The sequence below is a fragment of the Manduca sexta genome, unplaced genomic scaffold (genome assembly GCF_014839805.1).
Source record: "Manduca sexta isolate Smith_Timp_Sample1 unplaced genomic scaffold, JHU_Msex_v1.0 HiC_scaffold_3167, whole genome shotgun sequence".
Lineage (NCBI taxonomy): Eukaryota > Metazoa > Arthropoda > Insecta > Lepidoptera > Sphingidae > Manduca > Manduca sexta.
The window spans coordinates 1-15624 of record NW_023594205.1 but is presented as its reverse complement, the minus strand read 5'-3'; the positions used below and the strand labels follow the sequence as shown (position 1 = coordinate 15624).

Below are 15624 nucleotides of genomic sequence, written 5' to 3'. Positions count from 1 at the left end.
TAGTTGCGCCTTCTGCATACCCCTTCGGGGATAAAATGCGTGATGTTATGTATGTTATGTTATATTTAAATGGGTTATATAAACAAAAATTGTACGAAAACTAAATTGATATTGTAGCAAGCTCAGTATTCACAGAAACTGAGCTTCCTGTTCATTGATGTGGAAATAGAGGCTTTGTAATTTAGAAAGAGTTAATTCCTACGGTACTGAGAGCAAGCAATACTCGTCATTAATCATTGTATAAAAAAGGTTGCGTGACCGAAAGACGGGCTCGAAACCAACACACTTAAGGTAAAAGTATTTGTAATTGCAGCTGTACGATAGCACAGCAGACTACAAAATAGAGATGGACATCACCAACAAGAAGAAGTTCCAAGTGAAATCAGTGATGAAGAAGTTACGCAAGAAACTAGTCAATACCACCGAGTTAGTGGACGTGTAGTTAGTTTAATAGACATCTTTATGATTAACTTGATAAACTTAGCTACTGTTGACTGACTTATGAATCCCAAATCAATTTTCACACCTAACCCGGTAAAAGTCCTTCTTAGCGCGGAGACTAACGCGATGTCCCTACCAGAATTGTGAGGTGATTGGAACTGCTAAGTTGGTGTCATCGGCTTTATGACTAAATTTCAACACTCGAGAGTAATAATAATAATAACTTAACTTTATTGCAACAAAAAGAACACAGAAATAATAACATTACGAAGTACATGAACAATAATTGGCATATCTGAGTTTAAGCAATTCAATTATTGTCAGGGTCCCCAAACTAGGCTATGCCTGTATCTTGGGATACCTATAATGAGAGTCAAAATCTCATGAGTAGCCGATAATGCGGTATGCAGAGTATAGTCCCATTCAAGCGAACCTTGGACCGAGTCCCTAACCCTTAGTATACCCCACACTGATAAACCATCCATAACCCGCGGTGGCCTTCTTCGGCGCATAAAAAAGACCCCAGAGTATTTCGTCACAATGGTGGTAGAGACCCTGTCATCACTATTAAAGAACCACTGCTCGCTCCTGGGTCAACAGATGAAACATCCAGGACAAATAACTACGTAACTGCACCAGTGCTAAAGAATATTAAATGGAATTTATGTATCGCCTTAACCCCCGCAAACCTTCTTCCAGAAAGCTCGAATTTAATGACACGTACGAAGGTGCAGCATTTCCAGCAGAGATGACTCCGGAGATGCCCGTGAATATCTATCGTACAGGCCTTTGCAGAACCTTGGATGGGAGTACGTTGGACGAAGGCGCATGGAATTGGGACCCGATGCGTTCTTGTATCATTTGACGAACAAGACGTTTGAGAACACACGGTTATGTGATAGCAAGGGGTTGTGCCCTCAAGGAGTGTTTGACCTCTCAAGTTGTTTTATGGTGAGTTATGATACCAGCGTTTGATGCCGGTTCTGTTCGCGCGGTAAAATATGTAATCGAATTTCTTTCAAGATCCCATTTCTGTTTAGATTATTCCTATATAGACTATACATCATATTTTTGTGCCTTATGAGGCTAAAGAAGTATGATATGCCACTAATTTGGGCATCGGAAAGAGGGAGCGAAGTCCACTACATGATACATGGCACATACAGTATAGTACAATGGTGGGAGTTGTGGGACACTACTGAGAACATAGTATGGAGAGTTGGGAGGGAATTAGGGTGATAGAAGGAAAGGATATATTCGCGTGCCCTAATAAAAAGTGAATATAAAACAAGAGTCATAATCAATGAACTGTGTGCCTAAGGCCGCAGCAAATGTCCCGCAGTGTAGGAGCGTGCATTCTTTTGAAGAGAGTGCGGAATCTTTAAGGAAGGATTAAACATCAGTCCTTAATATCCTCTGCGGAACCCCTGTTCATCAGAGGATATCAAGGGACTAACGTTGATGATGAGACTATATACAATAGATGACGTGCAAATTACACATAATAATAGTCGTCAGTAATTTATACCGCTACATGACAAGTAAAAGAATTACATCAATCAATAAAATGACATAAATTTTAAATGGATAGATATGTGTATACATTTCTTGAACAGGCTAAGAAAAAAAAGGTTTTTAAGATCACTAACCTCTTAACCTATACATCTCAAGCATCGTACCTACAAATTGTAAAAATCAGGAACTCTCGCCAGCTAAAACAGCCAATGACATGTAATATGAAAAATCTTACACTTTATGTCTTCTATACTATGATTAAAATCTAAATGATGTCGTTAAAAATGTTTCTAAGCACATGTGAGAATTCAAAAGTTTTTAAAAGCTCCTTTTTAATTTTATTATAATATTCTGTTTGTTTACTAGTCAAATTGAATAACTATGGGGCCCTGCTCCGTCTACGGAAGTATTTCCGCTTTTTACAATTACAGGCGTTCTAATCCAAGGGCAGCCTTGATGGCCTTATAAGTAGGAAAATAGGGGATTTTTATTCTAATCAAGGACGAAATTTTTAAATTTCCTTTCAAATACATTAATTTTATTTATTTATTTATTTACTCTTGATTGTACCAAACAGAAAAAATATGATGCAAAGAAGAAAAGAGAGACAAAATGCACATGTACAAATTAGTATTATCTATATTATCTTTACTAGGTTTGTTTTATATAGCTGGCATTCGTTGAATGCTTTTCTGTAAGAGCATTGTGGTACTCCGTCCTATCAATTAGTATTCGATTCCCTTGTTCGTAGCTCCGTTTCAAGTAAATATTTAGGCTTATGTCTAAATAACAAACCAATTTTAATTCAAAATTCATTAACCCCCATAAGATTTTTACAAAGTATTCTACATTTTAATTAACTGTCAAAGCTTTTCCATCCGTTCCTTTTCCATCAAGCGAGTAGTTTTGAAGATAAGATAATTTTAGTTTCCGACTTATTTAAATTTTTCGTTCGCATGACGTCTGATTTTGTCGCATCGTGCGGGGTCTCATCATACTGTATTGCTATAAGATGTTCGACCACAATAACTTTTATGTGAATCGATGTAACAATAGTGCTACAAGTACAATATGGTTTTTAAAAAAGGACAATCTGATAACTTAGCGGCGATAGCCTAGTTGGGTGTGGAACGGACTGCCGAGACGAATGTCCGCAGGTTCAAATCCCAAGGGCACACACCTCTGACTTTTCTAAAAAATCATGTGTGTATTCTGTGTGAATTTATCGTTCGCTTTAACGGTGAAGGAAAACATCGTGAGGTAACCTGCACATCTGAGAAGTTCTCTATAGGAATTTCGAAGGTGTGTGAAGTCTACCAATCCGCACTAGGCCAGGTGGACTAAGGCCTAATCGCTCTCAGTAGTAGAGGAGGCCCGTGCTCAGCAGTGGGCAAGTATATAATACAGGGCTGATATTATTAATCTGATAACTTGCTTAAATATAGAATTAGATTATTAAAAAAAAACTATTCATTAGACATTATACATCTATAAACACCTACATACATACATAACTAAATCAAATTATACATCCCAAACTAATTACTTACCTTGCTATTATTACATCTTAGAATTTTCAAACTACGGAACATATATTAAATGTTTATTCATTCCAATATTTTAATGGGAAAAAACACTTGACTCGTAATTCTATTGTATACTTATTATTGGTTTTTTATAATACTTGTTTTATTTCTGCTCGTGTGAAAATTATCCTAGATTATTCCTTAAGAGTTTTAAGATTTCTTTTATTAATGATGTTAGCAGAAATTAAGTAATTTTTGTACAAGTTTTTTTTTTAAAACGTCGTATATAATTCTAATTAAAAACTAGTTGTCGTTTTATAATCGTCTTATTTCACTAATTTTTAGGTTGAATGAATAAAATATTTAATTAACTACTAATTGTATTGTTCCAGGTTTACCAATAGCATTAACAAAATCACATTTATTGGATGTAGATCCTGAATTCCAGAAACGTGTCGAAGGATTAAACCCTGACAGGGAGAAACACGACAGCTATATCCTGATAGAACCTGTAAGTTATTTCCTGCTCTTTTCTCGCTTGACAGGGATCGGCTTTGCGTGAGAAGATATATTGGCTTACATAGTTCTTATGGAAATGTCGTAGGAACACGCAGGACGCAAGCCGCTTCTAAGACATTAGGCTGGAATCTTTAGGAGAAGCTAAAGAAATTCTTACGAACCGGCACTTACCTAATATGATTATCTTTGCCTTCGGGGATCTAGTTCCAGATATAGGAAACACATGTGATACAGTGTCTCATGTTTTATTAACCACCGTTTTTACTGGCACTTACAAATAACACACACGGGCATTTAGGATCTCACCGGTTTCAAAGTTGAAGATCTTTCCATTCGATCCAATGACTTTAATTTTGCAGCGAATCGGGTTGACAGTGGAAACCTCCCTATCCATCCAACTAAACCTGCTGCTAGGTGACCTACGGTACATGTCTGACCTCGCCAAGTTCTCAGACATGCTGCTGCCGCAAGTGAGTTTAAAATTGGTGAGTACAGGATCATTGCATATTTTGCTTCTGATATTGCTATTATACGCACGAGGCTATACTCTATCGATCACACACTTAAATCAACTCCCAGCTTTGAGTATGCTATAAATTTTATAAAGATACGCTGTATTGATGCAGCATGAATGGCTCGGAATAGTACCACTAAGTCACAAGTCACAAAATAAACTAACATAAAATTATACCTTGCTATTGCATGAGTTTCCGTAGGTCTTAACAACCATTCCCTATCCCCAGTCCTTATAAGGCCCTTTATGACTAACAATGTATCCGTGACTCTTTTGATATTGTCGCTCTTCATAAGTGGTAAAGATAATTTCAAAATAAGGACACTTACTTACTAACCAACCTTTTAAAGAATACTCTTCTTTTTCAGACGCTCCCTGAACTGCCAGCAGCTACAAAAAACTCCCTAACTCTGCTATACGTGACGGGACCTCAGATATTATTAGGTTTAGAAATAGCATCGGCCCTGCTCAGCCTCGCCCTCCTAGTGTACTCACTGGCACTCCTGAGACGCGACTGGAGTAGACGGAGAGATCCCGCGAGGAATTTCGATGATAGACTGAAGGGCAAGGCGAGCGCGGAGTTACCGCTTATTAGTTGACATACGACTGGTGATATTAAATAAATTTTAGGTTTATTGTAGTTTTATTTTCTAATATTTTATATTTTAAATAAAGATCTAAAAACTATTTTATCCAATGATTACTGGTTATATCTCATTAATTTGTTATCACAGTGTTTTTATTTGTGAAATATTCACAGTAGCCAGGCATGTATTAATTTAATTCTTACGATTAATTTAGTTCGTATTTGTCTTAAGTAGGTACTTACTTAACTTTTACTTGATACGCAAGGTTAAGCTCATCAGAATAATCAAAAATCAAAACCGTGATAAAATAGCGCAAACCGCTGTTAATAAAATGAAATATAAACAAAAAGTAATATAATACAAGTAACAAACTTATAAACTAATTAACATGATATTATCTAACAAATTTAATTGATGGAGTTCTTTTTACGTGTCATGGCAGGAAACAGGATACTATTATACCACCTGAAAAAAATATATAGCAATATAACATTTAAAGTAGATTTGCTATAATTTACGGGCAGGCGCTGTATTTTAGATGAACGACCCTCAGTCTTTTCATTCATCAGTTGTATGTATTTGTGTATGTATGTACGAGTACCCTAAACTCTGTTGTTATAAACTGCCTGTTCGACTAAAAGTAAAAGTTGACATTTTAGTTTTTACAGTAGTAGTAACTTTTATGGCTTAATCAGTTTACGAAGAAATGCGTTTCTTTATAAACCAAGTTGTAAATTTTTACATACATACATACATAACATCACGCATTTATCCCCGAAGGTATGCAGAGGCGCAACTAGGGCACCCACTTTTCGCCAAGTATGTTCCGTCCCATGATGTGATAGGGGCGAGCCTATCGCCATATCGGGCACAAATTCCAGACTCCGGGCTGATACTGAGCAGAAAAACCCAAATATCACTTTGCCCGACCCGGGATTCGAACCCAGGACCTCAGAGCGCTATTGTACCGGACATGCAATACAACTATGCCACCGAGGCAGTCAAATTTTCTTTTTAGTCATAAATTGTCTTTAAACGTATATTAACGATTCAAAATAAATCACTTACTGAGTAAATAAACGCCAAACGCGTAGAAGGTTATGGCACAGTGGGTCACAATCATGGAGCCTAAGAAATTGACCCCCGCCACGCCACTTAGTCTCGCCACCATCACCCCCAAACAGGCAGCCATGCCACTGTGGAAAAACGTCAGTTTATTACAAAATAAAGGAAACAGTAAGTTGCTTATTTAGAAATAGGTAATCAACTTATATTAAAAATGGTTTATATCCAAAAACCATTGCGCGTCATTGAAACAATAATTGAATGGTCAAGCCAACCTTATACAAAGAAACGGCAATTAAAAAAATCTACCGTATTTTTTATTCTATTAATTCGACAATTATGTATCTCACAAATCCACGTGAAATAAATACTTACCTACTTTCCGATCTCTATTTCCCCTACAAAATTGGCAACACGCCCATTCTTTCCTGTTCAGGGTACGTATTTATTAATAATTACCATCAAATGATCCACTTTCCCAGTTTGTATAATCATAATAAAACCCTACCGGTAAGAAGTGGGGAACATATCCACGTAGTAAGTAAACAGGATTCCCATGCATAAATTAGTCATCAGCATGCCAACAAACAGCACGAGACTGACGACGTTATTCTCGTTGAAGACTGCACCCAGGGTCGACAGCATCGTGATCAGCAGGAAGGTTATCAGCAAATACTTCTTCTTAGAAGCCAATTTAGACACGCAGACCGTGACGCCAGAGAAAATAATACCATGAGCTACACCTGATAGTAAAGTGCTCAGTTCTATTGACGAAGTACAGCTCTGCAAGATAAAAATATGGATTGGTTTTAGGAACTAACAGGTAAATAACATGACGTTTATATTTCCTCAAATAGCTTGGTCAAACAGCTTGCTTAATGCTACCTCTTTATGTGGGATGCAAATTAAAAAGAAAATTAAAAAAATCTAAATTCGCCTACTTGAAATTGAACTCAGAATTTCATCTATATTCAACCCCTAATAGCCGTCAATAAACCAATCATCAATTATTCTTATGGGTGGTTTAAAAAGGCCTCACGTGAAGTATGGTACTGTTGCCTCCCTCCGTGCTAGATATAATGGAACATAGACTTGTAGAATCTTGTTTCCCTTCAGCGTGGACTCCAGACCCAAATGCGTCTACTATTAATGGCATCCACATTACCAGGCTGTTGTTGCTGAAAAAATATATTGATAAATTAAGAAACATTGACACACACAACAACAACAACACAACACAAAACAACAGAATACTTGAACTAATTTCTACCTTCTACTTTACTAATTACTAATTTCTAATTTCTACCTTCTAATTTCTACCTTAAATAAGGTTATTCCATCCACCGACAGAAGGGTAAAATAAAAAGGTAATATAACCCGCAGCACTGGAAATCAGTAGACCAGTAGTTTAAGGCAATAATAATATAGTATACTGGCCGTGTTTCTTGAAGTATTTGAGGTCTCAATGCGCAGTATCGCAGGCCAAAAGTGCCCTTGAATGCTAGCCGTTACAAAAAATATACCTTACAAAGAATTTACCAAACTTAGTATCAAAAACATAACACTTACATGCTGTAAATTATGGTAATCAAATAAAACATTTGCAAGGAATTCAACAGTAGCGGTGGCTTGAAGAGAGGTATCGTCTGATCCACAAGCGATTGCAGAATCGAAACGCCTTTCCGATTTACTTTCTGTTCTTCGTTCAGGTAAACTTTTTGAACCTAAAAATGAGATATAATTTTTACATTTTAGTATTTTTTTCTTATTAGTTCAGAAGTATTGAATGTTCCCAAAGGCTAGATTGTTATATACCTATAGTTCTCCCCTTGTCTTATCTCCATTTCCTCTTTAAGATCGATATAAAAGTCGTCAGTAGTGTGAATATTAATGGGACTCTGAACACTGACTAGTAAGCAAACGTTTACTCCATAAAAAAATATAGCCCAAATAAACTTACCGGATATTCATGGATTCCTCCATTCCTAGCCCAAATTCCTTGAAGGTGATTCAACGCTTGACCTTCCTTGCCTATGTTAACTAAGAACTTGGGACTCTCGTAGAAGAAATGAAGACCCAGTGCACTGATACCAAGTGGCAAAGACAAAATTATGGCCAGCAATCTCCAAGGTGTGAAGTAAATAAAGCCGAGGTTGATGGAAAAAGGAATACTTAAGATGAAGTATCCTGGTACTGAAAAATAATAGAATACCATTATATTTATACCTAGAAAACTATTACTTTCTACTGGTTGGGTGTCATAGGATTATAAATAAATTATAACACATAATGACTACCATAATAACTTTAATCTGCAATGTTTTAACCAATAACGAATAAAAAATAAATAAAAATATTCGTGACTCATTTGATATTCACGTAATTTTTTTTTATTTGTCATAACGAGCCATTTATTTATTTATTTATTTATTACCTCTTAGAAATATTACATGTATATTTAAATACAAGTATATTAAATTTATGTTCGGCTGGTACTTAAAATAGGAAGACCTGAGCTATAAGTACCAGCAACCTTCCAATGACTCAGTTTAATGTACTTTGTATAAAAACAAAATTTAACAATGTGCGACTTAATCTAATATAAAATGTTGCAATTATACGTCTCTATTTATAACAAAATAAAGGATTCGACAATGATAACCCTTATAAAAAGCCACTATTAGACAGCTTATTAAATAAATAACAATTAACATAACATTAGTTACGCGCATTTTGCAGAACGTGTATACTACTACGCCAATATTTGCGCTTGTCGAAAACGAACCGCATGAAAAATGAAACAATTGCCGTCGTCTCAGCCTTCGGATCGCTTACGTAGACTTTGTATTATTTTAAAAAGAAATACCACACACAGATAATTCTTCTGTGGAATTCACTCCCCCTCGAAATTAGAGCGGCTACTTCTCGGCTTGCCTTCAAAAGGAGAGTACGGCAGCTTTTGTTAAAAGAAGCAGAAGAGTTGTCACTTTAATTCTAAACTTTATATTATTAGTATATACGAGTACATATTATATATTTATGTATTTATAATCTGTATTTTATGTATTTATAATATTACTTATATTATGTTTGTATTTAATATAGTTATACATTATAGTTACTTTTATGTATGTTTATGTATTATTAAATATCCTTATGCACCTACCTTATTTATCTCTGCACCACCCTTAGGTTGACTGGGAGAGAATGCCTTTGGCATTAAGTCCGCCGATATACTTATTATGTATATAAAGTGCAAAATAAATAAATAAATAAATAATTTTAAGCTTTCGTATGCCTTTCAATATATGAAAATTGATGTGCTCTCCTCCATAAAGATCAACTTAAACCACAAACTCACCAACATACGACAGGAGATAGAGCATAAGCACACTACTCATGATGAGCAGGTAAAAGTCCCGCACCTTCGCTGTACACGACTCTAGCAGTGTCACCGTGCATGACTGTGCTGAACTGCATCTGAAACATAATCCAAACTTAATTCCATTTATGATGTACAGTTCAGAAATGAATTATAGAGAAGACAAAATTGTTTCTTCACAAGTTTATTATATATAGGTTTTGTTGAGAAAATCATGCCAATAAATATCAACATTTTGATTTAATCTGTATATTGTAGAAGTAAGGTCGCTAAATCGCATTGTGGTTCACATTAATTCTTGAACATAAAAGTCTCTCTAATAGGACAATATGCAAATAAAAGACAAGAGGAGGTTCAGCAAAGAGAAGACAGAATAAAGGGAAAGACAAAGAAAGACAGAACTAATACTTTAATGTCTACTTACAAACTGGTGCTGAAGACCTTGAGAACAGCCAGAACAATCCAATTGGGAGAGAAAGCGGTGAGGATGGAGGAGATAAACCCTCCCCACATGCCGTAGAGAAGACACATCCTTCGACCTTTAGTGTCAGAGAGATAGCCCCAGACGTATGCCATGCCTATCGCCCCTAAAATCATCAATATTAAGTCAGGAAGGAATATATCGGATTCCGATATCAATCAATATACATCCAATAAGACTGGCGATATAATTCTGACAATGCACCTGTCGAATTATATTACCGTATATACGTCATTGTTCTGAATATATACCATACTGTTAAATATTGACACATTTTCGTGCCACGGTAATGCAAACAGCATTAAACCAACGTGTAAGATAACTACAAAATTTACAATTTAAAAGAGGGAAGCCATTTAATTAAGTTGCGCAATTGCTCTCCTTATGAGGTTCAGGCCCTTCCTAATACCTACCAATAAACGGCATGGACATGAGGATGCTCTTCTGGCTGTGCTCCAAGTGGAAGTCGCAGGCGCAGCCGGTCACGATCACGGAGAAGCCGAACATGTCGATGCCCATGCCCAGCAGTGATATGCTAAGGGTCGCGAGAAGACCACGGTTGTACCACCCATTGCCTTGACAAAAAATAAACAATTAATCTCTTGGTTATATTAGTAACGGTGGAATACCAAAAGTTGAAAGAATTAAAAGATTAATTATTACGGAACGACGAGACTAACGAAGTATCTGATTTAAATTATTTTAATTTATCTGGGAAATAACAGAATATAATTTAACTTATAGATTAAAAGGATCAAATATAAACACATTATTCATAACACGTTTCGCAAATTATATTACGTAAAGAAAGAGGTGGCACGACGTAAATACCAACTTACACCCAGAGTGCAATATTTAAAATTCTAACTTATTATCCAATTACTAATAAATGTAGACGGTATAGTTTTGTTGTACAGATATGAAGAAAGTTCTAATAAATATAATACTATTAATATAGTCGACAAGTTCTGTTAATAAATTCATTGATGCCATAGTTTGTCATCGTAGTATCAATATGAAAAATGCATTTTTAAACTTGTAAAGTTTAAAAATTATGATTTTAATAATAAGCAGTACCTACAAGACTTTGAACTCACACTGTGTGGCTACATTACGCTTCCCACATCAGAAGTGAATTGTCATAGCGTGCCGTAGTTACTCTGACCACAATATCTCATAAATCAGAAAACAATAGAACTTGGAGACAAAAGACCTCAGAGTAAGTCATCTTACACCAACTACAGACAAAACAAATATAATTATTTGGTTACGTCACGCACATAATAAATTCGTTAAATTCGTGAACAAATATATCAGAGTCAATGTTTTCGCTGAAGAAAATGCTAATGAATCTGTTATTCAATATGTTATTCAAAATACAATGCCTTCTAGACATAATTATATGTAATATTTTAAAAACGATGTCCGAATTAATGTAGATAAGTAACTATAATTTATTATCTTCTATGAACAAATACTAAAATAAACATACCTATCGGTTCTGTGTGTGCGGTAGTCTCAGAACAATAACAAGCATGGAAGGAGTCTAAATCATCCTCATATACTTATCCCATTTTTAAAAAACGTTGAAAAGACAGACAAATAGTATATTGCAAAGGTGTGCTTGTGTATACTTGAATAACATCAAAAATTGCCACCTTGGTTACCTTTACGACGCCGAATTAAAAAGCAAATTAATGTCAAATGTTACAACTTGCCAACGTGCCCACTCAATTTAGTTACATTATACGTCAAAATCGTCTGCCTATTTTTTATTATTGTTAATTTAATAATTATGCAGTGCTGTTGTACATAAATTAAAGGCCAGCGAACAAACAACGTCGTGCGTTATTGTTGGATGTAAATCTCATTCATCCCGTAAAGAACATCGTGCCGAAACCATCAGCTTCCATCGGTGAGTAAACAACAAACTTATTATATTGGCTAAGAACTTGTACATAAGTGCAAAATTTGTAAGTAATTATGCTGTAGTCATATTATAATCGCCTGTAGGCCATAAGATTCAGTCATTATTAAGTATTTTTCATTTTACCAATTTGCGTAGTAATTTTCAATATGCAGCACACTGCATATTTTATCGATAACATAGATATTGTAATTTACTTTTTTGCATAAATTGTCTTTTATTTTGAATATACGGTGGTGTAGTAGTAAAAGGCACTCGGTCACCGTGCGCAAGGGCTGGGTTCGAGGATGCTATCTGATTTTCATAGTGTGTTTCATACAAGGTGTTTCATTATAGATTCCCCACAGGTGAGGCAAATATGGATCAGTGCTGTTGCTCGTTCCAATTGGCAATGGTAAAAATAGCCCCGTATTTGCTCTAGGTATTTCAACAATGGCTGTTTTATTAACATTGATCGGAAAAGAATTTTTAATAATTCGAATATATTACATGAATGATACTGCTGTGTTTTATTTTTACTGTCCCATTTTCGGTAGCTCTTTGTTAGAACTAGATCTCTTGTGTATCTATTTTAATGCTAAATTAAGAAAAGAAAATAATTAAGGGCCTATCGGCTTCTTCACAACTACATTTCGTTCCATTTTCGTTTCCTATTTACAGCGGTTTCCACTCCTTTCGAAATATCTAGCCATTTTTTTTATTAAATCCTTTAAATGCCAAACCATTTTTATGTGAATGAAATTTTGGATGGAATGGAAACTGCTGTAAATAGCAACTAGAATCGGACGAAATTTAGTTTAGAAGAAAGCCGTTTGCTTCTTCGCTTTTTGTAACGTAACAGCTTCATAATGAGATTACTAAATACCTAAACCTCATTTGGTATTTTAATACCAATTTAGAGTTTTTATATTATTTAAATGTTTATATCCCTTTATCTAAAAAAGGAATTTTTATAGGTTTGTAAGTGACTGCAAGAAAAGTATAGATTTTAGTACGTCTGAATTTACCATAGCTGATAGACAAAGCATTATAGATAAGATGTCAGAAGGGATCGCACCACAATTAAATTGCTTAGTGTCTTACGCCCGAAATTAATAATGTATCTACTATCCAAGACTGAAACCTATCTTAGATTGCCGATTATCTTTCGATTGGTCTCCTATCGGCTTGCCAATATCTTAACTCGCCTATCCTTGCTCGCCTTCAACGATAGATCGCTGGCAATCCTTTCCAGATGCGTTCCCTCCTGACCATTCCATTTTATGCAGAATATTCCATTCGTAAAAAAAATACTTTTGTATTTTCCATACAAACTATTCGTTTCAATATTTGCCTAATTGCGAAAAATAAGACTTGGAGTAATAAAAAATATTTTATGTATTTTAGCCCTCAAAAAGAAATAATTAATAATTAGTACATGTCATATTTAAGATACAAACTTTTTAATTAGTTTCAAAATGGAACGTGAGTAATGTGGTTGCTAACATATTTTGACACTGAAGTTTAATAACATTGTTCATAATATATTAATAAATCTTTAAAGGATTTAGTTTTTAGTATGGAGTACGGAGTAAACTCGGTGCCATATAATAATAATTGGACTCTGTACACATTATCCAGTGTCATGGAACAAATTACAATTCCGTTATACATAATTGTTGCATAACTTTAACCGTTTATGCAGCGCACGCAACGGAAGCTCTCAAAAGTAATCAATTTTAGCCGTTTTTGGTCCCATTGGTCATAGTGTGATGATATACCCTATCGCCCGAAATTAATAATGTATCTGCTATCCAAGACTGAAACCTATCTTAGATTGCCGACTATGTTTCGATTGCTCTCCTATCGGCATGCCAATATCTTAACTCGCCTATCCTTGCTTGCCTTCAACGATAGATCGCTGGTAATCCTTTCCACATGCGTTCCCTCCTGACCATTCCATTTTATGCAGAATATTCCATTCGTAAAAAAAAATACTTCTTGTATTTTCCATACAAACTATTCGTTTAAATATTTACCCAATTGCTAAAAATAAGACTTGGAATAATAAAAAATATTTTATGCATTTTAGCCCTCAAAAGAAATAATTAATAATTAGTACATGACATATTTAAGGTACAAACTTTTAATTAGTTGAAATGGAACGTGAGTAATGTGGTTGCTAACATATTTTGACACTGAAGTTTAATAACATTGTTCATAATATATTAATAAATCTTTAAAGGATTTAGTTTTTAGTATGAAGTACGCAGTAAACTCGGTGGCCTATAATAATAATTGGACCCTGTACATATTATCCAGTGTTATGGAACAAATTACAATTCCGTTATACATAATTATTGCATAACTTTAACCGTTTACGCAGCGCTCGCAACAGAAGCTCTCAAAAGTAATCAATTTTACCCGTTTTTGGTCCCATTGGTCATGGTGTGATGATATATACCCTATAATAGCCATCGTCAATAGATGGGCTATCCAACACTAAAAGAATTTTTCAATTCGAACTGGAAGTTCCTGAGATCAGCGCGTTCAAACAAATAAACAAACATACTCTTCAGCTTTATATAATTATAATATAGATAATGTATGGAAATTTTACCTGTTTCTATGATTTTAACTTTTAACTAATAAAACTATGTTAATTTGTAATAATTGTTACTTTGAATTACAAATGTAGATAATCAATAAAACTAAATAGTAGTGATTAAAGGTATTTTATTTTACTAAGTAAAGAAGTTAATTGTTAATGCTGTTTTTCCAACATCTTGATTCTCTATATTGTTCTCATAATTAATAATATCAGCAGTTGATAACCCACTTCGATTGAATTTCTCAACCTGTGACTCCGATAAATATTGTGCAAAACTGCAGTTGCAATTATTATTGCTTGAACGTCAGGTAAAGATAAACGCAATGTCATTCAATCACAGGGAAGCGACGCTTCCATGTATCAAATGTCCTGAAAAGATAATATAAATATTTCCTATTCCTCAGCAAAAGTTGATGGAATAGAGAAACGCCATAGTTCCTGTAAAAACGATGCAATTGCCCTTTGTTAGTACCTATGTAATAGTTCGATAGGTACGGTATTTTTTGTAAATTTATTTACCTTGTACATAGAAGTAACACGGATATACGGCATCAGTTTAACTAACGATGATTGGCAAACAGATTTCGAAAGCCTAATCTTAACATGAAATCAAACTCATCCAGGGTCTGCATGTAGTTCACGCTTTTCATTACCCGTGATGAAGTGCGACTTTTAGTTTCGCTATCAGTATCGCTAGTCCCTCCAAATCACTGTCGTCACTGTCACTAGAGAATATGGATATTTCCATTGCCTTTTCGTTTCTCTTAAAATCAATGTAAGCGATATTCAAAACATATGGAGTAAACTGAGGAATTGGTCCGATTGGAAAATGCGATTGTTTACAACAATCAAATCAAATGTCAAAACGGGTAGATAGAGTATTGGCAAGCGTAAACTGTCATTTTCAAACAGAGGGTAATCTATGATCTGTAATCCGTCCTCTTAAAAGATAGATTGTTAGAGATAGCTTACTCAATCTATGGATAGGTTATTGGCATGCTTTTATCCATAAAAATGAATGAATTATCAGTCTTAGATAGCAGACATTCGATTAGATTGGTTATTAATTTCGGGCGT

The 15624-nt window shown here is 34.9% G+C and overlaps 2 protein-coding genes across 2 annotated transcripts; one reads left to right on the top strand and one right to left on the bottom strand.

Annotated features, from left to right (window-relative positions):
* Nucleotides 1-313: 313 nt before the first annotated feature.
* LOC119192787 (platelet glycoprotein 4-like) lies at nucleotides 314-5150 on the top strand (the record flags this gene model as incomplete). The annotated part of the gene is given in 6 exon segments (XM_037446553.1): nucleotides 314-438; nucleotides 1141-1244; nucleotides 1247-1396; nucleotides 3875-3993; nucleotides 4361-4486; nucleotides 4884-5150. Coding segments are annotated over 6 exon segments (855 nt in total), but the record flags the coding sequence as incomplete, so codon positions are not given.
* Nucleotides 5151-5400: 250 nt separating this feature from the next.
* LOC115447915 (synaptic vesicle 2-related protein) lies at nucleotides 5401-10636 on the bottom strand. Its single transcript, XM_037446554.1, has 9 exons — nucleotides 10444-10636; nucleotides 9974-10136; nucleotides 9529-9647; nucleotides 8128-8360; nucleotides 7737-7891; nucleotides 7207-7345; nucleotides 6676-6950; nucleotides 6171-6298; nucleotides 5401-5567 (listed from the first exon to the last, which is right to left on the bottom strand). The coding sequence occupies exons 1-9, from the start codon at nucleotides 10547-10549 to the stop codon at nucleotides 5536-5538; spliced, it is 1350 nt and encodes a 449-aa protein (XP_037302451.1). The 5' UTR covers nucleotides 10550-10636; the 3' UTR covers nucleotides 5401-5535.
* Between the last annotated feature and the right edge of the window lie 4988 nt (nucleotides 10637-15624).